Source organism: Protopterus annectens, chromosome 8.part0 (assembly GCF_019279795.1).
Source record: "Protopterus annectens isolate FY-2018-M chromosome 8.part0, PAN1.0, whole genome shotgun sequence".
Lineage (NCBI taxonomy): Eukaryota > Metazoa > Chordata > Ceratodontiformes > Protopteridae > Protopterus > Protopterus annectens.
In genome coordinates this window covers 400,460,707-400,484,523 of record NC_056741.1, presented here as the reverse complement: position 1 = coordinate 400,484,523, position 23,817 = coordinate 400,460,707, and the positions used below count along the sequence as shown (strand labels likewise).

Genomic DNA, 23,817 nt, shown 5'->3' with positions numbered 1-23,817 from the left:
TATAATGTTTTAGTGATCTGTACAATGGAAGAATGCCTCCTACTCTGATATGTAGGGGTGATAGAACAAGGGTCCATCAATTTGTTCCCAGCATTAGTAGTGATGGCCTGTGTACTCAGATTTGCTAGATTTGGGTCAGATGTAATTGTCTGCCACACCACAAGCAACAACTACATGCACGCAAAGTATGTAGATGTGTAGTACAGTGTACCTGTGTGCCAGCCTGTCCCTTTTGCACATGTGGTCATTTCCCCCACCCTTTTGCTGTCTTATTGAATACAGATCTTATTCCATGCTCTTAGCCACCTAATGCCCATCAAGCACAGTAGCAAAACATCATCCATTGTGTGACACTTCATGAAATATCACAATTGTAACTGTTCGGTGAGTACAGCACGCGTCTTGCATGATGAGACTGGTATGCAGGGATTCGTGATTATAGAATGAATGATATATGTTCGATGGGAAAAAGTAAAAAAAAAATCATTGAAACCCACTTTCAGTGAACTGCAGAGCAAGTCTTTTTTATAGAGCAAGCACCTCTCCACCACTATAGTGGAGGGGGGTGGGGTGGCAGATATTTACCAACTCCGTGGTCACACAAGAGGGGAAAAAGTGCAACTCTAAACAATTGCTGAAAATGGCTTTCAGCAATATCTCCTTCACAGCAAATAGAACAATACCGCCAAGCAAAGCACTCTTATAGAATCCAAGTGAACCAAGTGAAATAACAATAAAGAGTGCACCATGTAAGCCAAACCGAATAAAACTCCAAAATCTTCAGGTAAAACCAAAAGTCCACACTTTATTGAACAACAGATGAACAGACTGCAGTGGTATAAGCGCTTTCGCGTTGCTTCTCAACGCTTCATCAGATATAAATGCAGTATAAAACCCCCCTCCCTTTATACAAAAAACAGGTAGTGACATCACAACATTCAATAAAACAATTAAAAGCTTAATTAATGTTAATGCTTTAAGGACCTGGAAGTTAAGAAAGGCTTAATAATATCTCCTTCACACTGTTGTCCATCTGACAGCTGTGTAGATCTCAGTGCCCAGTTAATATGTTTCTGTGGAGTGTGCTAAACTGAAGTAAATAAGTGAATGAACAAAGCACTTTCCATTACTCTTGGTGGTGTTTTTTTACTTTCATGAGTTTCCTGTTATTAAGAGCTTGCCTATGTCTGTTTTCCTTATTCTGCCATTATTTTACCATGAATCTATTTTTCTCTTTCTCACTCTCTCTCTCTTTACCTATCTTGCTTGCTTGTAAGATTTCACTAATACTGCCTGTTAAGTCTCAGTTGCAGCAAGAGCCTCAGCCTGAGTCAGTCTTAGGCAAAATAGGTCCCTGAGCAGAAAATGAAGTGAGGTCTCCTGTGCCAGAGGACTGTAGTACATTTTCCACTGGTGATGAGTGATCCCTGAAGAAGAGGCAGCTAGTTTTGCCAGATCTGTAGAAAGAATATCTAATATCTAGATCCACCAGTCTTGCTTGACTCAGTCAGCCCCCCAAAGGGGAAGTTTTATGTAGCTTTTTATTTCTTCTCATCACTACCATTACCTGTTTTTTGACTTGAGGTGGTGTTTTGTTAAAAGTCTGCCCACAAATCTTAATAAGACAATACATAGCCAGCTTTTTTGCTAAGGTTCTTGGGGCACTGACAGGTAGTGTAAAGGTACTGAAGAGCATCTCAAGTCGCACAATTATGTACTCACTTACTGTGGTTAGTTTGTGTGGGCACTAACATCTAGTGTCATTTGTAAATGTACTGAGAGCATCTCGGGTCTTGAAGTTGATAACAGTAATGAACACTCCTAGATTTGCTGGTTATCAACAAGCTTTTGTTTAGGCAAGGTGACTGTTCCTTTAGAAGACTGGTTGGATCTAGTGTTAACCAAATATTGTACCCCTGACCCCGTAAGTTCAGTCAGTAAGTTAAGGGGCCAGCTGTGTATGTACAGCAAACCATACAACAAGAGGAGCTCATAAAGATTTTCGGGGAAAAATAGATAAGGGTGAACATTGAGATGATTGCACATATACCTATTTAGTAATAATTATAGTGTTTATTTTTTATATTTCAGCCAGAAAATTCCTAATGTTTACAACAAATGGGTTTTCTGTTTTTCAGGAGAGGTATGTTGCAGCAGCTGCAGCTGTACTCCTTAAATACTTACATAATCCAACTGTGTGACACAGTGGAAAATTGCTCCAGGGTGATGGTAACAGACACTTATTTACAGAACATCTGAGAGTGTGTACTTAACTAGTACTACTAAGATACATCTGAGCCTTGGAGCAACAGAAGAAAAGGCGTAGCTGCCTCTGTGACCGCTGACCACAAGCACATATGACAGTAGTGAACTCTTGAAACACACCAAAGAACAAAAGTAGTTCCCCAGTACAAAAAGTCACGATCCACGTAATGCAAACTATTTATTTTAGTAAAAAACAAGTACAGTTGAGCGCTTTCATCTAACAATTATAGATTTCATCAGAACAAATAAACAACTCTGTGTGCACACTTTAAATACTTAAAAAAACGCCAAAATGCTACCATCTGACCAATTACTATACAATTAATATTTAAAAACATACTAATTCATATCCCATCCACTTTAAAAAAAATTAAACAACATTATATATGAATATTGTATACAAGTTCCCTACATAATCACATTATAAATATAAAAAATAAAGAATAAAGAAATGTGTATGATGTATAGTAAATTTGTAACAAATGTCTTTAAAATCATTCCTGTGATATATTTGACCATTAGTATTTGCATTAAGAATTTTATATTTATATTTCCTATATTCTTATAGGAACTCATAGTAGTTGTTATTTTTTTTATTTATATAATTTTTTATGTAAATTCTTAATGCAAATACTAATGGTCAAATATATCACAGGAATGATTTTAAAGACATTTGTTACAAAAAACGGTTCCTCTTATAGGAACGCTGTACCTAATAACAAAACTGGCATATTCAATCTATCGAACACCTCAGGAGGCGTTTCGGAGGACGTATACATTCTATCGGGGGCTAAACCCAAACGGACTGTTTCAATTAGGACTTATTCCACGAATACTGGGTCCAAGGAAACTTTGGAAAACACCAAGGGAGTTTTTCGTGGACAAACTGTGTTGGACAATGGTAATAAGACTAACTGTTATTCAACAATACAAAATATGGACAAGTTCATGGAATTACCATATAATTTTAGTAATATTGGTAATAATATAGAAAGATCTAAAATACAATTTGAATGTGGTTCTATGAAAGAAATGATTTTTAGTTTTGGTAAAATGCTTAATAACATTAAGGCACTACAGATGGACAACTTATATTTACGTAAATGTATTGACAGTGGAATTGTGCCTATGGGTTTACGCTTTTTTAAGCAACCATTAGGAATTGAATTAAATGATACAAATATGCAAGCATGTAACAAAATGTTTGATAGTTTTGGAATTCAATTTATGGAATTTATTATTACATGCAATGATAGTAGAATTAGTATGTTGTTGAAGGATGTTGAAGAACTTAATACATCTATTTTATAAGATTTACTATACCCACAATGGGAGTGACTACATGTTAAACAATACCAGTATGCTGATAGTAATTGCAAAAAAATGTTCGATAGGAAATGTAACAAATTTTTAAGGGACATGAGGCAATATCAGAACAATACAGCATATAAATGGAATAAAAATCAAAATACCTATGTTAAAAATGGTTATGGAATTTATAGAGGAAGATATAACACAGTGGAAACCAGATGGGAACATGGCAGTAGGAACATTAGTGTGAATGATTTTTTAGAAGGAGAGGAACCGGTACAGGGGAACCGAAGATGGGAGAATCAGGAAAGGAGAGAAGGAGAGAAGATGAGACATCCATCCCGATGGGAGCACAGAGAACAGGGGAGGTAGGTGGTGCTTCCATCCATTCGGATGGTGTCACACACAGTTTAGGGGATTATAAAATATACAATTACACTCAATACCCTATTGAAAAAGAATATTTCTCACTTTTCTCCAAGGGAATGAAATACATTCCCAAAAGGAAATTTGACATGGTGGACACTCTTGTAGAGTTCAAGTTATACATGAGGAAGTTAAATTTGGGAGTATTTTTTCAGGGTATTGGCCACGGAGAGTCTGACAACAAAGTACTAAAGAAAAAAAGTACATTTACCCCACCTATGCATAGTACATTAGGTACGTTTGAAAAAGTAGTGACCAATCAAATATATGATTTATACAATAAGGTACAGAAAAATACTTGTTATAGCAATTGTAGTGTTGCAAATGATAAGGTACTTAGGACTATTTGTGAATTTAATAACATTAGAATTATGACACCGGACAAGGGGGGAGGTGTGGTGTTATATGATGTGGATGAGTATACGCAGAAAATGTTTGATATTTTACATATGTCTGAACAATATGAAGTATCTTCTATTAATCAAATAAATATTGCACACAGGAGGATTGATTTATATTTGGAGGAGTTTTTATTGGATGAGAGACTGGATAGTAATCTATATGGATTTTTGAAAGTTGAACATCCCACCCTGGCCACCATAGTTGGGATACCCAAGGTACACGAGAATGTTAATGATCCCCCTTTCAGACCAATTATATCAGGAAGTAGAAGTAAAACATTTCCATTTGGGAAAGTTATAGATCAATGGTCCAAGCATATTTACACTAGGGTCCCACATTTAGTTAAAGATTCCTGGGAATTTCTGGGTATGTTTAAGAATGAACTATGGGATGAGAATTTGATCTTTGTTACCATTGATGTCAAGGAATTATTCACCTGTATACCCCGTGAAGATGGAATGATAAGATTTACAAATAGTTTGAATAAATACAGTTTATTGGAAAAGGAACAAGTAGAACTCCTATCTGAATTTATGAATATTGTTTTAGAGAATAATTATATATATTTTGAAGGAGAGTATTACAAACAGATATCTGGTGTAGCCATGGGGGCGGCGTGTGCCCCCATATATGGCAATTTGGTTCTGTTAGATTGGGAGGAACAACATATATTACATTCCCCTTGGATGGAGTATATAGGTTGTTATGTGAGGTTCCTTGATGATCTGTTTGTATTATGGAAAGGAGGTGTGGATATGTTGGATAGCTTTGTACAATACATCAATAGTAGTACACAGTACTTGGAGTTTACTTACAACTGCAGCAGGATGGGAATAAACTACTTGGATACCTACATTTTTACTGATGACAATACATTCCAGTCCAAAATATACAGAAAGGAAACTTTTTGCAATGCGTACTTGTAATATTCTAGTAATCATCCCTATACACAGAAAAAGAGTATAATAAAAGGTCAATGTGTAAGAGCTGCAAGGATGACGTCTAGAAGGGATGATATGATAAAGGAGATGGAATATATTGGGAATTTATTTAGACATAGGGGTTACCCTGACTCACTGGTTACAGACGTCACACAATATGTTATTCAAGGATGGGGGAAAAGGTATCCACCCTTATTAGGGAAGGAATTCAACAAAAGCTGTGGGAGGCCAGGAGTCTCTGCCAATAGCAGGTATCAAAAAGCTTGTATACTAGAGTACGGACAGTATGTGGGGGAGCTTAGAGAAATACTGGATTCCAACTGGAACATATTGACTAGTGATGATGGGATCAGTGAGAAGATTGGGGACAGACCAAGTTTTGTGTACAAGACTGGGAGGAATCTGAAGAGTATAATAGAAATGAAAACTAACCTTGGTAATAATCTTGGGAATAGTAGGTTGAAAGGGACTAGACAATGTGGACATTGTAATCAATGTCAGTATATATTACTAGAAGACAAGATAACTTTGGAGAACAGCTTAAAAAGTATTATTATATTGAGAAGAGGAAATTGTCAGACACAGCATGTAGTATACATAGGGAAGTGTACCTCCTGTCCCAGTTTCTATGTTGAAAAGACGGATAGAAGGCTACGCAACAGGATCTACGATCATTTGTACTGCATAAGAAAGACATATAGAAGATAGCCCTGGTTGCAGTACATTCAAATTTGCTATTTTGGATGTGGTCTGTAGCAATCCTAGGGGGGGGTAATATTAAAGCCATATTGGGCGAAAGAGAGATTAGGTGGCAGATAAGGCTCAATGCAGCCAATTACCCGGGTATCAATGAACACATTCCAACTAAACCATTGTTAATGGTATGAAATAGGTAAAAAATAGGTATAAAATAGTTAAGGGGAAGTGTTCATGTATTATAACTTATTTTGATGGATGGGTATGTTTTGTATGTACACTCTATGTTAGTGTTATATTTGAATACAGGAACCTTGAGTTTACAATATGTATTATTAGGTATTTTATATTTCCTATATTCTTATAGGAGCTCATAGTAGTTGTTATTTTTTTTATTTATATAATTTTTTTATGTAAATTCTTAATGCAAATACTAATGGTCAAATATATCACAGGAATGATTTTAAAGACATTTGTTACAAATTTACTATATATCATACACATTTCTTTATTCTTTATTTTTTATATTTATAATGTGATTATGTAGGGAACTTGTATACAATATTCATATATAATGTTGTTTATTTTTTTTTTAAGTGGATGGGATATGAATTAGTATGTTTTTAAATATTAATTGTATAGTAATTGGTCAGATGGTAGCATTTTGGCATTTTTTAAGTATTTAAAGTGTGCACACAGAGTTGTTTATTTGTTCTGATGAAATCTATAATTGTTAGATGAAAGTGCTCAACTGTACTTGTTTTTTACTAAAATAAATAGTTTGCATTACGTGGATCGTGACTTTTTGTACTGGGGAACTACTTTTGTTCTTTGGTGTGTTTCTTGAGTTGGAGTTCCCTGGTAACTTCGTTGGTAACAGTAGTGAACTCTTGTTATACAGAGCTTTTAAACTGATTTAAAGGATTAAAATCTCTTCATCTGAAGAGCTGCACTGTGCAACAACTTAACATTTAACACCTCATAACGACGGCTTTGAGGAGTATAAATGTGAAAGTTGAATGTTGTCATGTTTACTCACTAGCATTTTCACATGCCTCTTCAACTTTTGCCTTCAGTTAGAAAACTAATATTTAAAAATAATATCAGTATATTCTTTTTCTTTTTTTTTTTTTTTTAAAAATGGCAGACATGTATGTTACAAAGTGAAAACCAGATGAGCAGCTGCATATTATAGATTCATAGGTAGGTACTAGGCTGTTGGCCCTAGGGCCTATATAAGCCTAGCCAAAAAGGTACCCTGGCTTTCGGCACCCAAGAAAATTATTTTCCTGTGCCCCTGTCAAGCAGAGACACAGAAGTGATCCCCGTGGTTAATTTCCTATCTCCCATCCAATCATTAAGATTTTTCTTGAAGAGTGCTAATGAGGAGCTTTGTTTGATATAGATAGGTAGTTCCAGAGTTTGGGAAGTCTCCGGGACAGGAATCTATCCCTCCAGCATGTTCTGTTTATTGTAGTGACAAGGTTTAGGTCCCTAGAGCATGTAGCTCGGAGGGATTGGGATATCTTTAAATGGAACATGCTCAACAACACTGGGTTTGACATAGCTTTGTATGTTAGGCAGAGATCGCCTCTGAGTAGGCGATATGCGACGGAGTAAAGCTGGAGTTTTTTGAGATGGTCTGTGTAGGGCATCTGTTTGAGGCCTGTAATCCTCTTTGTGAGGTATTTTTGTGGGCTTTCCAGTTGCTGTAGATGTCTTGTCAGGTACATACCAAAAGGAGCACTGTATTCTATAATGGGTCGAATGAGTGATGAGTAGAGGGGAACAATTACCTCTTTTTTCCTGGATGAGAAACCTTTTGTGATGAGGTGTGCCACGTAGAAGGATTTCCTGAATACTGTGGCGATGTGATTATCAAAGGAGAGACTACTGTCTTTCGGTGTTAAGTAGACTACCGCCTATATGGTAGTTCATGGGTACAGAGTTCTTACCAAAAGGGATGACAGTGCACTTTTTGGCATTGAGCTTGAGGCCATGGCTTTGACACCAGACATCTGTCTCAGTGAGGCCCTTTTATAAGATGTCCACATCGTTAGAAGTTTTGATTATGGCTGCTAGTTTGCAGTCATCTGCAAACTTCGTTAGCCAAAGGCCGTCTGTGTTAGCCTGTACTTCAGAGAAGTAGATACCGAACAGGAGAGGACCCCAGGACTGAACCCTGTGGTACTCCACTTGTCACTGGTCTGAAGTCAGATTTGGAGTCTGCTACTTTTACAGTGTGGGTTCTGTCAGTGAGGCAGATGGCAACCCATCTTATGACATAGGGATTTATACCTAGTTTAGTGAGTTTATCTATAATTCCAGAGTGGGGGATGGTGTCAAAAGCCTTGGCGAGATCTAGATAGGCTGTGTGAACCACCTTACCCTCCTCTACTGCTTTGGTGACCGCTTCAAAGAAGTCTGTCAGGTTTAGGAGGCATGATCTGCCTTTTACAAACCCGAACTGGGTGGGTCCAAAGTTTGGAGATTACCAATGTCATTGTTTATAAGTTCCATGATGATACGTTCCATAGCCTTGCAGACCAGGCTCGTCAGGCTAATGGGGTGATTGTTCCTGGGGTCTGTGGTGGCTCCCCCTTTGTGGAGTGGGATAACTCTCACTGTGCGCCATTCAGTGGGAACAAAGCCTGAGGGAAGGCTATGATTGAACATGGTACTTAGGTGGGGAGCCAGTTTGTTCTATAGTTTGTGTAGAACACCTGGGATGTTATCAAACATTAGTTACATGATAGGAGATAACGCAATTGAGAATGACTGCAGGGTGATAGTGACACTTATCTGGCAGTGGAGAAGACCCCACCATAACCACTTTGCTGTACCATACCTAACATTGCAACAAAAATCTGAGGGAAAATTTACACAGCTGCCTTGTCTTGGCCATATGCAGTTTTGTGAATTTAGTTCAATGCTTTTAACTGTAAATTTAAAAAGGATTAATCCCATTCATTGCCCTGGTTGTCCCATTTACGTGACCCCATATAGTTCTCAGTTGGTTAGCTGGGCTGACTGACTGCTGACTGGGTACAGTAATGCAGTGTTTAAGACTACACATTTTAGCTGCTGGGAGGGCAGTGTTGGTGCTGACTGTTGGTGGCCTGTATAGCTGGCTAGCAGTAAAGCATGTTGTCCCATTCTGGGTTACATTATGATTGTCGATCCAGCTTACATTTTACTGGGTAGTACTGCAGCTCCACTGCACTACACATGTATGGATGAGCCTAGTGTCTGACTAGTGTGTGTGCTGGGACAAGGCCAATTGGACACTGTTTATATGTTTATACAGTATTTTAAAGTTTGTTACATTACTCGTCATTAATGTCCACTTTTTTCACATATTATTTTTTACATATAGTCATACTTGTCATTTAATATGATTTTTACTAAAGAGATTTTATCTACAAAATATATTGTATAGATTTTATGCATTCAACATTCCATATTGTGTGCTTTTTTATGTGTGAATAATTGATTAATTGGGGATTCTTCTGCTTATATAAAAGGGAATTTAGAAGTTGGTACGCTCATCTGAAGGAGTTATACTGACAAAAACACGGTGATCTAGTTAAAGTGTTCTGTTTGTGTTATATTTGAACTTTGCAGCGTGTGTTCAATAAAGTGGTGGATTTTATCGTGGTTATCCTTCCAGTGCCTTTTTTCTGTTTATTGGTATGTCTTTTGGCACTTTTTCCATATTTTTTAATTCAATTGGGCACTGTTTCTGAAGAGATTAGAATGCTTGATGATAATATACAGTAATAAATTAAAATAAAATAAAGAGAACATTTACCACTGTGGAAGTTGTTGCTTTAGACAGTGCACTGTGTACAGTTGAATTTAAAATAAAATAAATAAATTCTGCTACGTACTAATTACATGATAAGCGATAGCACAATTGAGAATGGGTCTGACAGCATCAGAATGACTAGATCCTAGGATTTAAATTTTTCTTGTGAAATAAATATGACATGTCGGCAAGATAGATATGTCTCAGAGGATTTCCATGCTCTGGAATAGGCTTCCCCATCCATGTGAAGCAGTTTCCATCCCTAACTGTTTGTGCAACCTTGCCCAATGGATGGGAAATCAGAAATTCACCCTGGGTGTGGACCCCATGTCTTTGATAGAGGCATACTGTAATGCCTAAACTAACACACACAGCCACATAACCTCAAGAAACTTCCTAACATACCCCCTCTTAGTAAATGCCCATAATAAATAGGTGCAAAAATTGGGTTGGATTGCACAGCTACGAGTATAAAGGCCCTGGTGGTCATTAGCTTAGAAAAAAACTATGAACCTATGATTAGTTAGAAATGCATGTACAATACCAGTACCTACTACTAGCTTTATGAATTTAGTGATTAAAGAAGTCTACCGCTAAACTCAGAAGAGCCACCAAAAAATAGCATGTATCTGCTTTTTTCCTTTCTATTTGTCTTTTTATATGTGACAGTCATCCGCTGTGTGGAGTTGGTGAGGAGGTTAAAGACCCTGAGGCAATATCACACGCTCTCAGGGAGTGTCTTCACTATATCCCCACCCCTGTGTACATGCCCATTAACATCCCAGGAGTGGGACGTGCACTGGGGTCCGCTATGAACCACTCCTCACCTCCACAAGGGACTGACGTCTGCAGGATGTCTCACCTGCTCCCTCTCAGTTAGCACATCACACTTGTTATTCCAGTTTGTGCAAGGATATTCAACTGCAATATTGTGCCCTAAGCACACACCCCTCCCTCTTCCCAGTGGATGGACAATCCCACCCTGACCTGCCAGCTAATGGAGCCCTGGTCACCTGGACCTTAGTCAGGGCTTATCCCTCTTTGTCATGGCACTGGCATGGATCAGTTTTACTATTTTTTAAGATCTCTTCACAGCTGTTGGCATGTATCAAGTAACTAGGTCATTGATAGCAGTAGCAAAATCTTTAAGGTATGGCTTTGTTGAAGCTGCCAGGACAGACACACACACACACACACACACACACACACACACACACACACACACACACACACACACACAGACACACGCACACACACACACACACACACACACACACACACACACACACACACACACACACACACACACACACACACACTTAGCAGTAGGGAGGATAATAACAGCTACCATGCAAAACATCAAACTAAAAAAAGCAACAAAAAAAACTTTCCTCTGACAGTGAATGAGCTGTTTCCAACCAGATGAAGGAAAAAAACGCACAGTACGCTGAGTAAAGTATCCCTTGATAAATACAATGTCCAGAAAAAGCAACAAAAAGGGAATTCACCAAAGCTTGAAACAACGAAACAACTCCAGTCTTCACTTCAAGAGTTTTAATAAAGTAGAATAAATGCAGGATCCAAGTGAGCGCTTTCATGTTCAATAAACATTTCTTCAGACTTCAATACCAACATAGCACAATGCAACAGTTTAAATAGTAGCATCAATTAACATTCTTAAAAATCATTCAATTATGGTATCCAATTAAAATTTAAAATTCTAAAATTTAAAAGTATATTACTATATTTAAACAATAAGATGAGATATAATATTAATAACTCAATTCTTATATCCCAAATAAAATAACTCATGTATCATACAAACGACAATGTAGTTATCTTGCCACAAAAAGAATACATATGCATTTATATTCAAATACAGTTAATGTTTATAAGGTTTTGCTGCCAGAAAAGGTTTAAGTGAGACCTTCACATTCAAACCATATGCTTTGTGTGCTTGTAATCGCAAAATCCATCTACATTCTATCTCTTCAGTGTAATTTTTTATATTTCCTAACCTATTAGTTTTTTTCACCATTTCCAAGACTCTAAATTTAAAAGTATGTGTCAACCCATTGTCAATTACATGTTGTGCCAAAGCATTACTTGTATTCTCTTTATTTATGGCATACAAATGTTCCCTGATACGTTCACGTAACGTCCTATTTGTTTTTCCCACATAAAAAAATTTGCATAACTGACACTGTGCGAAATATACTAAATCCCTAGATTTGCAGTCAGCATAAAACTTAAAAATATACTCCCGTCCAGTTACTGGATGTGTAAATTTATCATCATTAATTATGTAAGTACACTGATTGCAAGTTCTACATGCATATGTTCCTGATCTCTGAGAAAAAATGGTTTTCTCATTGTTACTTTCATAACATAAAAGTCTTTTTAGTGACTTCATGTTCCTATAGGTGACCACGTCTTCTTTTCGAATTGTCTGATCGGTAGTGGAAAAGGATGAAAACCATCCCTTTTTGTAAAAACATCGCCATCCGAACTGGCTGTATTAGATGAAACATCACATATTTTATTCTTAGTGCCACTCATACGCTGGTTACCAGACAAATTAGAAGCCAACATTTGTGTAGTTTTAGCTATATCGTCGCCATTAGAATGCACCATGGCTTCTACTAGAATCCTACTCTTTGTGTTACCCGATGTCATCGTGCTGCTGACATCAGCGCGTGAATGCTCTCGGCCAATTATTATTCATATTGTCCTTCGACTAATGGCGACGATATAGCTAAAACTACACAAATACTAATAGGAACAAGCAGATTAAAGAAGTTATTGATAGAAATTGGAGACTTTTAATTATTGATGAGAAAATAAAGGAATTGGTTGATCAAAGACCCAATATAACCTATAGGAACATGAAGTCACTAAAAAGACTTTTATGTTATGAAAGTAACAATGAGAAAACCATTTTTTCTCAGAGATCAGGAACATATGCATGTAGAACTTGCAATCAGTGTACTTACATAATTAATGATGATAAATTTACACATCCAGTAACTGGACGGGAGTATATTTTTAAGTTTTATGCTGACTGCAAATCTAGGGATTTAGTATATTTAGCACAGTGTCAGTTATGCAAATTTTTTTATGTGGGAAAAACAAATAGGACGTTACGTGAACGTATCAGGGAACATTTGTATGCCATAAATAAAGAGAATACAAGTAATGCTTTGGCACAACATGTAATTGACAATGGGTTGACACATACTTTTAAATTTAGAGTCTTGGAAATGGTGAAAAAAACTAATAGGTTAGGAAATATAAAAAATTACACTGAAGAGATAGAATGTAGATGGATTTTGCAATTACAAGCACACAAAGCATATGGTTAGAATGAGAAGGTCTCACTTAAACCTTTTCTGGCAGCGAAACCTTATAAACATTAACTATATTTGAATATAAATGCATATGTATTCTTTTTGTGGCAAGATAACTACATTGTCGTTTGTATGATACATGAGTTATTTTATTTGGGATATAAGAATTGAGTTATTAATATTATATCTCATCTTATTGTTTAAATATAGTAATATACTTTTAAATTTTAGAATTTTAAATTTTAATTGGATACCATAATTGAATGATTTTTAAGAATGTTAATTGATGCTACTATTTAAACTGTTGCATTGTGCTATGTTGGTATTGAAGTCTGAAGAAACGTTTATTGAACGTGAAAGCGCTCACTTGGATCCTGCATTTATTCTACTTTATTAAAACTCTTGAAGTGAAGACTGGAGTTGTTTCGTTGTTTCAAGCTTCGGTGAATTCCCTTTTTGTTGCTTTTTCTGTTTCCAACCAGAAGTGACATTTAATCTCCTATATGCTGTATTAATATAGATTGTTCTTGACAACCTAGTAAAGCAAAGAAGGGTGAAAATACCAAATGGTTTAGATTGCACTTTGGAGTGTAGGCAGGAATTTAATCTATACAAGTCTCTTTGTCTGAGGCCCCTTAGAGACTCATGAGAGGCCCTTGGGCAGTTGCTGAGTACTGGCCAGGGCACCAGCCCTTGATCTGCCATATTTTGAGTTGGGAGGTGGGTTTTAATAAAATATGAAGTCCTTCCATTCCCTTTTTGCTATAATTAAGGGAGTGGTGAATACATGCATCCACACACTTTTAGTCTTAACCTGCCTATTTTGTATATGGAATGATAACCTCATCTTCTACACAGAAGTGATTGTGCCCCCCCCCCCCAAAAAAAAAGCCCGTTTTAGATCTGATAATAAACCAAACCTGTGTTTCTTGCAGTGAGTGCATGTACTTTTCCTGTGTGTTACCAGGATTGCATTATAGTCTTTATAGTTTTCTTCATGAGTGCACAACTGCTTATTTTCATTATTATAATTTTTGGTCAAGGGTAGATAGATTTTTCATTACTGTCTGCGTAACACAATATATACTAGCTTGAAAATTGTGTTATCTTTGCTGACTTGTTCTCATTTCCACATTGTTTTTTGGCATCTTTCATTTATACTTAGCAGATGTCCTCACCAGTGCTCGAGATTGATTCTAGATGTCTTAGTTAAGAGGCACTGAATCAGTTTAAAGATTATGGGGAATGTTAAATTTACAACTGCACTGCATTTTCCATTTTTTCATTTTACCATCTATCATTGCTAGCAAACATTTTACCCCTGGAAAACTGGACTAGCTAAGATTGGACCTAAACATCTATACAGAGGTAAGAGACTGTTGTATGTTCATATTTACAGAAACCTGGCTAAAACATGGTATCAGTGACAGCACTGTTCGTGTGGATGGGTTATTCCTATTCAGAGCAGACAGAAGCCAGGCTCTTAGTGCCACATCCAGGGGAGGTGGAGTTTACATCTCCATAAACAACAGCTGGTGCTCAAACTGTGAGAAAGTCTCAACCCACTGCTCTGAGAATATAGAGTACATGACAGTAAAATGTAGACCTTTTTACCTGCTGAGGGTATTCTCGGCTATTATCATCTCAGCTGTATATATTCCTCCAAGTGCAAACACAAATGAAGCCCTGGCCAAACTATATCAGTCAATCAGCGAAATGCAGAACAAAAACCCTGAATGTGTCTGTATCATAACTGGCGACTTTAAGCAGTCTAATCTGAAAACCGTTCTACCGCACTACCACCAGCACATAAACTTTGCCACTAGAGGTGCCAACATACTAGATAAGGTGTACACCACTGTCAAACAGGCATTCAGGGCAAAGCCCCATCTGCACCTTGGTAATTCAGATCACCTATCCATTATGCTGACTCCAGCCTATAGACCATTACTAATCGGAGATTAACCATCCAAGAAGCAGGTAAGAGTCTGGCCAGAAGGAGCAATTTCTGCACTTAGGATTGCCTTGAATGCACAGACTGGAACACGTTCAAAGAAGCTGCCACTGCAGATCAGCATACCAACCTGGAAGAGTGCACTGAGTCAGTAGTAGGATTCATATCAAAGTGTGTGGAGGACGTGGCAGTCACCAAGAGTATCATCACATGTGCCAGCTAGAAATCCTGGCTCACAAGTGAAGTGTATGAGCTCCTGAGGGCACGCAACACAGCCTTCGAATCGGGGTATGAGGAAGCCCTCGGATCAGCCAGAGCAAACCTGAACAAGGGAATGCAAACAGCAATATGGGCATATGGTCAGAAGATCCAGAGTCACTTCATTGATCTCAGAGACTCAAGGCGAATGTGCCAGAGCATACAATCCATCACAAATTACAGGCCCATGCCAGCACAGTGCTTTGACAATATTGACTTCCTTAACAAACTAAACACCTTCTTCAACAGGTTTGAGGAAAGAAATAACACAACTGTAGTGAAAGACCTTACCAATCAAGGGTATAAAGTGCTATGTCTCAATCCTGCTGATGTCAGTAGAACTCTGCTCAGGGTTAACCCAAGGAAGGTGTCTGGACCCAACAACATCCTGGGATGGGTGCTTAGAGAATGTGCTGACCTACTGACACATGTTCTTACAGATATCTACAACATCTCATTAAGTCAGTCTGTTGTTCCCAAATGCTTTAAAACTACAGCTACAATACCTATTCCAAAGAATTCCACACCATCAGACCTAAATGACTATCACCCCATAGCACTCACCTCAGTAGTAATGAAGTGCTTTGAGAGGCTGGTCAAGGACCATATAACATCCATTCTCCCTGCATCTTTAGATCCATTCCAGTTTGCATATCAACCAAATCGTTCCACAGAAGATGCTATGTCAGTGGCGCTTCCAAGTATCCATGGCCCACCTGGAAAACAAGAATTGTTATGTGCAATGCTGTTTACAGACTTTAGCACTGCCTTCAACACAGTGATCCCCAACACTTGACAATGAAAGTTGGTCAACTAGCAATAAATACATCCCTATGCAGTTGGATACTGGACTTCCTGACAGATGGACCTCAAACGGTACGCATTGGAAATAGCACCTCCAAGAGCATCGCTATGAACACAGGGGTCCCTCAGCCCTCTGTTGTTCACCTTGTTCACTCATGACAGCACAGCCAAGTCCAGCTTGAACCACATCATCAAGTTTGCAGACAACACAACTGTCATAGGTCTTGTCAGCAACAATGACAAGTCAGCCTATAGAGAGGAAGTTAAGTCAACTCATCGTCTGATGCAACAGCAATCTCTCACTAAACATGAACAAGATCAAAGAGATCATTGTCCGCTTCAGAAGAAGGCGTAAAACACACACTCCACTAACAATCCACAATATAATAGTGAAGAGAGTGGAAAGCACAAAATTCTTGGGGGTACATATCCCAGTTGACCTAACATGGAGCATAAATATCGTTGCCAATGTAAAGAAAGCGCAGCAACACCTTCATTTTCTGTGAAAGATGAGAAAGCCAAACCTCTCCTCTCCAATTCTTACTACCTTTTACAAAAGTACCATACAAAGTATACTAGCCAACAGTCTCACAGCCTGGTATGGTAAGTGTTCCACCTCGGACAAAACGGCCCTTCACAAAGTGGTTAAGGTAGCCGAGAAAATCATTGGAACCACACTCCCTGCCATCCACAAAATACACCTGTCGCGATGTCTCAGTAGAAAAACGCTGACACTGACACTCCAACATGTAGAACACTAATTTAATGCAGTTCACAAAGCACACAGATACAAAATGGTAAAGTGCTTTTCGTCTCTAAAATAGCAGACCTCTTCAGACCATTTACAAAACCAAAGTCTCTGTTTAAATACATATCACCTGATTGTTTAAAACCCTATAGCCAATAGCATTTTAACTTGATTTGTCATTAAGTGACATCAGCAAAAAAACACATAAAATCAAGAAATGAAATAAATAAAATTAATAGTGAATACATTTATAAATTCATCAATAAATTCATTAATGAGGTGTCATCTCGCTAAAATAAAGTTTCTCCTATTCCTTGTTTTTACAGTTAAAATACTAACTAGTGTAAATAAATGTATATGTATGTGTATAAGTAAACTATGTATCATTGTCATAGTTGTAGATGGTTCTCAAAGAGGGACTCACTTAACACTGCGTTTTCCACAAGTGTTTATTTTAAAACAAATGGATGAAATACCGTAAAGGGGCAGTGAATAAATAGTTCCTTTAACAAAACAGGAAAATGTACCAGTAGAGGAAGACTGCTCAGTCCTTGCTGAAAAATCAACTTTATTCACAAAGACACGACAGGGCAACCACCAGTTAGAAATCAAATGTCACAAGCACTAACGCTATGTCTACACACCTGCGTTTTCGTTTGCAACACTTCTTCAGATGCAATACATTCTCCTCCCAACAAGCCTGTCTACTTTTATACAAACCTAATTAATCCTATTAAACAATTAAACATTTAAAATGAATTAATTACAACACAATTAGTGCAACTTCAAATAAATCATTCTAAGCATCACATACTCACTGCTACTTGACTGATCACTCTGAAAAGAAAGTGGTGAGTTGGATGTTCGGAGCAATGTCTAGCTAAGGCTAAGTCTTTTTCCTAATATGGTAGACATGCTCATAAATTCTCTCTTTAAGTTTTCTGTCAGTCTTCCTAACATAATATGCTGGGCAGACTGCACAGCTAGCCAGGTAGACCACAGAATTTGAATTACAATTAAATCTACCTTTTATTTTTACCTTGTAGGATCCCATTCCAAATTTTGTCCCTGTTGCAATATATTTACAATAGTTGCAACTCTCACACTTAAACGTGCCTCCAGTTCTATTAAGTGTCTGAGGTTCCATTTCCAGAATTTGTTTTAAATTCTTGTTCTTTCTATGCACAAAAGATGGGAAACTTCCTAGCTTCTCCATTACCTCTGGTTCCATCATAAAAATGTTCCAGTTTATTCTCAAAATAAACTCAATTTCTTTTACTTCTAAACAAAACGGGGTTACAAAACTACTAGGAAATCTCCTTGTAGTAACTCCTACCTCTTGTATACCATCCTAGTTTGTGTTGTTGGTTTCTTTTGACCTCTTACCCTCCTCTATAAATAGTAATCTACTAGTGGGTCTAAGTAGTGGCTTATAAAACCCTTCTCTCCTTTTGTGTTTAACGTCTACTAACAAGTAAAGGACTAGTGTATTTGGGTAACCTCTCCTCACGAACATTTGTTTAAGTGTCTCACATTCCTCAAGGAAGGCAGTATGAGATGCAAAACAGCCAGATACAACAAGAACTTTTTCCCACAAGCCATCAGACTACAAAACTCATACTAACTCATAGCCGGCCTTAGGCATAGGCCAACTAGGCGGCCGCCTAGGGCGCTGCTCTAGCAGGGGTGCTTTTTCAGTGTTTATTTGGTGTAGGTAGACCAGGATGGGGGCACCGGGTGGTGTTGTGGGGGGCGCAGTGGAGACCTTTTGCCTAGGGCACCAGTTGACCTAAGGCCGCTCCTCTAACTCAACACTAGGCTGAACTCTGAACAAGCTGTTGGAATTTCCAAAAGTAGTATCAAATATTTTTGTGCAATACCTTTAATGCAATAATCCCACTGGGATTCTCTTAATTCATATTCTTATGCAATCCTAAATGTGCAATAATGATTACAGCAATCTTAAATGTACAGTAATGACTATGGTAATCCTAAATGTGCAGTAATGATTACTGCGAAAAGTTCTCCTTTCTGTGCAGTTTTTATGTATAGTTAAAGTCTAAGACAATAATGTCTGTCATGTCAGTAGTAGCTGTTGCAATAAAGATTGTCTATATGTGAAAATGCCTCCACTTTGAGAAGGAGTAATGAAATTTCATTCAGTGATGCACAAGTTGTATAATCTGAATGACAATAAAGTTTACTTTAACTGTGACATCGACTTTGCCCAGTTCTATAGTTGTGTATACTATTTATGCAGTGTGGTCTGCTGTTGTTGTTTTTATGTTTGGCTACAACTTCTTTAGAAGAGCAGAGAGTAGCCTCTTTGGTTGTGCAACAACCTGATCTTTTATTAACAGTAAGGTTTCATGCATAACACACACGTTTTTTTAATGACTAGGCAACAGCACAGAAAGACAAACTATTGTGGTAAATGTGTAGTGAAATTTGTCATTTTATTGTATAGTGGCCTGTATTTCCATCATTCTTTAGACCGGTTTCCCCCCATGGTTCTGGAGTACCTGGTATGTCTCCGGATTAAGGTATGGGTGCAGACACACCCAGTTCTTCATATGCATAGGAATTATGATCCATTTTCTTTTCTTTTCTAGTGTTTCTGTCCTGTATGTAAATGTCATGTTAGTACGTGAAGGCATGTATTCTGCTCATATACTTAAGTATAGTTTTAGCTGATGTGCACAGTGTTTCATTGGCCTTCCACTCACACCTGTTTTAGTAGTTTGTTTTTGTATTTCCTTTAATACACTGTAGACTGACCCAGTCTGCATCTAGAGGAAAAACAAGTGACATCTGTGAAATCCTTTGGAAGACAGTATAGTACAGAATTCAAGCTACACATTTTTGAAAATGGCTATTTAATGGCGTGCCATTCTTCATTCATAACCTGCCATTTTCTGTTTGTTAATTTTTAATCAAGAGTTAGATGTCAGTGGTAAGAATAAGCAGAGCAGAGGTCACTTTCTTGTAAATATGACACCACAGAAAACTACATTTTTCTCCACAACACTCGAACTTGTATTAAGTTTAGTCTGTCTTAGCTACTTTCTTTGTTTATGAGCTGTATTCTTAATGGAGTTGTCTGATTTTCCTTCCACTCCAAGTGAGCCATCTTTTGCTGTTTGTTTTATTGGTAAGTATAACAGTTACTGAGACACGACTGTACCAGTGCTACTTTGTGATCTGTAGGAGCAGGTGTGTCCCTTTTCATTACAAGATACTTGGGACACTAATCTCAGGAGAGTTGAAACAACATTGTAGCCATATTAATAATACAAACCCAAGTTTTTATGAAGATGATCTGTGTGGTAAAAAACATATTTATTCCATGTCTTCCCTTTTCATTTTTAAGATTGACATTCATATTCAAGATGCAATCAAGCGCTACCACCAGTGTGCCACTATCCAGCTGGACTTCCAGATGCCCGCCAAATTTGACTTGTCATATGTCAGGTAGTACTTTTGCTTTGAAGCTTTAACATTGCTTTCAGGACATTTTCTTTTTTATTATTGAAATTCTTTTGCATTTTATCTTAGCAATGGCATGTAAATTCTTCTTTTTTATATAGGTCAGAAACATTGACTAATATGGACGGGTAATGTTGACTTCTTTAGAGCATTAATGGTAACACACAGAATCTGTAACTTGTCTGCACTTGTGATGTTCTACTGAGCTGTATAATTGTTACATCTGCTTCTCCTTGCCTGCAAAAAGAGCTCTCATTTCTGTTTGACGTTCCATGTTTTCAATCCTATGTTCCTGTTTAGTCTTGAAGTTTTCATTTTTTTTTCTTTTTTCTATCTATTTATTTTTTATTTTTTTGATGTTTGTGTGGCTGCCCTTCTCTACTTTTAAGGGCACCAGCAGGAAAAAAATACACCTCTGAAAATACAGACCCACTTTCTGGTACAACACATATACTTAAGTAAGCTTATAGATTTGTTTTTGCGGATTCTGTCTGTTGGCTGAGTACAGTGTTGCAATCAGAGAACCAGTAGTTGAAGTAGAATTTAACATGACTCATACCAAGCCGCATCATAGGTTCATACTAGGCTATCTGCCCTAGGGCATTTATAAGCCTAGCCAGAGTGTGCTTGGCTTTCGCCACCCATTTTAAATGAATTTTGATATGCCCTTTTTCGAGGTTAGTATACTGTGCCTCTGTCTAACAGTGACACAGAAGTGATACCCGGGGTAAACCTACGATCCCCCATCCACTCATCAAGATTCCTCTTGAAGAGAGTCAATGAGGGACTCTGCCTAATCTGGACTGGGATTTTATTCCAGAGTGAAGGGAGCCTCTGGGTTATGAATCTGTCCCTCCATGTCCTATTTAATTCAGTGCTGAGGTTCAAGTCTCTCGAGTGCGTAGCTCGATGGGATTTGGATTTTCTGAGGTGCAGCATGTCCATTAATTCCGGGTTGGACATGGCTTTATACGTCAGGCACAGATCACCTCTGAGCAGGCGGTATGCCACTGAGTGGAGCTGGAGTTTCTTTAACCGGGCAGCATATGGCATCTTTTTGAGCCCTTTGATCCTCTTGGTGAGGTACTTTTGGGGTCTTTCCAGTTGCTGCAGGTGTCTGGTAAGGTACATCCCAAAAGGGGCATTGTACTCAATTATGGGCCTGATGAGGGATGAGTAAAGAGGCACGATGACCTCCCCAGATCTAGATGTGAATCCCTTCATGATTAGGTGGGCTATATAAAATGTTTTTCTAACCACTTTGGCCACGTGGTTGTCAAATGAGAGATTGCTATCAACTTGGGTCCCCAGGTCCCTAATTACTTCTTCCGTACTTAATGGATTACCACCTATGTGGTAATTTGTGGACACACTGTTTTTGCCAAAGGGGATGACTATACACTTTTTGGCGTTTAGCTTGAGGCCATGACTCTGGCACCAGTTGTCTGTTTCTATGAGGCCCTTTTGGAGGATGCTTGTGTCGGCTGGAGAGTCGATTATGGCGCCCAGTTTGCAGTCATCTGTGAACTTGGTCAGCCACAGTCCTTCCGTGTTGGCCTGTACCTCCGAGATATATATACCGAACAAGAGAGGTCCCAGGACTGAGCCTTGTGGGACACCACTTGTAACTGGTTTGGAGTCTGACATAGCTCCAGCAATTCTAACCATGTGGGTTCTGTCCTTGTGCCAGTTTTGCAACCCATCTAGTGACATAGGGGTTTATATTTAAGCTGGTGAGCTTATCTATAATGCCCGAGTGGGGTATTGTATTGAAGGCTTTTGCGAGGTCCAGGTAGGCTATGTGGACCACCTTCCTCTCGTCAATGGCCTTGGTGACTGTTTCAAAGAAATCGACCAGGTTTAAGAGGCAGGATCTGCCCTTAACAAAGCCGAACTGGGTAGGATCCAGTGTCTGTAGGTCCCCAATATCTTTATTTATGAGGTCCATGATGATCCTTTCCATAGCTTTGCAGACCAAGCTAGTCAGGCTTATGGGGCGATAGTTTTCAGGATCTGTTGAGGCACCACCTTTGTGGAGAGGGACCACTGTTGCTGTACGCCACTCTTTGGGTACATATCCTGTAGTAAGGCTGAGATTGAACAGTAGTTTTATGTTTGGGTTTAGCCCTTCTTGGAGTTCATGTAGGACGCAGCCCGGGACACCGTCTGGTCCCATTGATGCTGTGTTTTTTGCTTTGGAGGGGACGGCTCTTACCTGAGCATCTGAGATGTCAGGGGGGCAGCACACTGCTGGGATAGATATTTGCCCTTTTGGTGGGGAGGGAGGGGAGAGAAGTTTGCGCTGAACCTGTCAGCTAGGATGTTGGCAATGTCTGTGGGTTCGGTGTATTTTTTGTCATTTTGGACTAATTCTGAGCATATCTGGGAATTCCCACCCAGGTTCCTGACATAACTAAAGAAAGCCTTGTGATTATCCTTAGTGTCCTGTGCAATTTTTCTCTCTAAGCTGGCCTTAGACGATTTTATGAGTGCCCGTAGTTTTTTGCTAATACTGATCAGAGATGCCTTCCCTTTTTGGGATTTTGCTCTATCATGTAGTAGGTTCCTCCTTCTATTGTATAGTTTGTTTATGGCTGGGGTCCACCAGACAGGACGTCTGCCTTTGGAGGATTGGGTCTTGGTTTTATTTGGGATTGCATAATTCATGCATTCCTGAAGGTGTTCATAGAATGCGTTTATAAAGGATTCTGCGGTCTGGGCCTTATTTTCCACAGGCCCAGGGGCTTTGAAGGATTCCACCTCAGTTTTGAGGAGTGTGAAATTTGCTTTAGAGAAGTTTTTCACTGTGGTTTTCTGGGCAGGGGTCGGGGTCGGGATGTGAATATCCAGTGAGATTAGTTTATGGTCTGATCTTACCAGTGAGGGATACATTTCTTGTCTGGAGCATAGAGTCCCCATGTTGGTGATGATCAGGTCCAGTATGTTTTCCCCTCTTGTGGGAGTGGTAACAAGTTGTTCCATAGCATTTGAGTTTATAAATTCTAGGAACCTTTGGGCTAGGGTGTTGGAGCTAGAGTAATGCTCCCAGTCTATGTTTGGGTAGTTGAAGTCGCCCAATATAATCATTTATTGTTTGTGTGTTTATTCTGACAAGCCAAGTTTCTATTGCAAGAATAGACAGTCATACTTCAAATATGGATGATGTGGTCCCACATGGTAGTAAGATGGAACCAGGTGGAATATATATCCATCGCATGGTGCCACGTGACTGTAACCATTTGACACCAAATGGAATGTGCATCCACCATCATTTGATCCTTCTTATTTTCAGAGCTATATTTCTTCCCAGAGAAATAGTAATTTTCAAGTGTGTGAGCTGAATTTTGAAAATAATATCACAGCCTGAGCTG

General features: G+C 38.4%; 1 protein-coding gene across 1 annotated transcript in view; it reads left to right on the top strand.

Annotated features, from left to right (window-relative positions):
- The window catches only part of TARS2 (threonyl-tRNA synthetase 2, mitochondrial), a gene marked incomplete in the record, with an annotated part of 833,318 nt that overhangs the window by 592,991 nt on the left and 216,510 nt on the right, over positions 1-23,817 (top strand). The window contains 1 exon segment of the mRNA XM_044079202.1: positions 20,331-20,431. Within this exon segment, the coding sequence (XP_043935137.1) occupies positions 20,331-20,431 (101 nt within the window).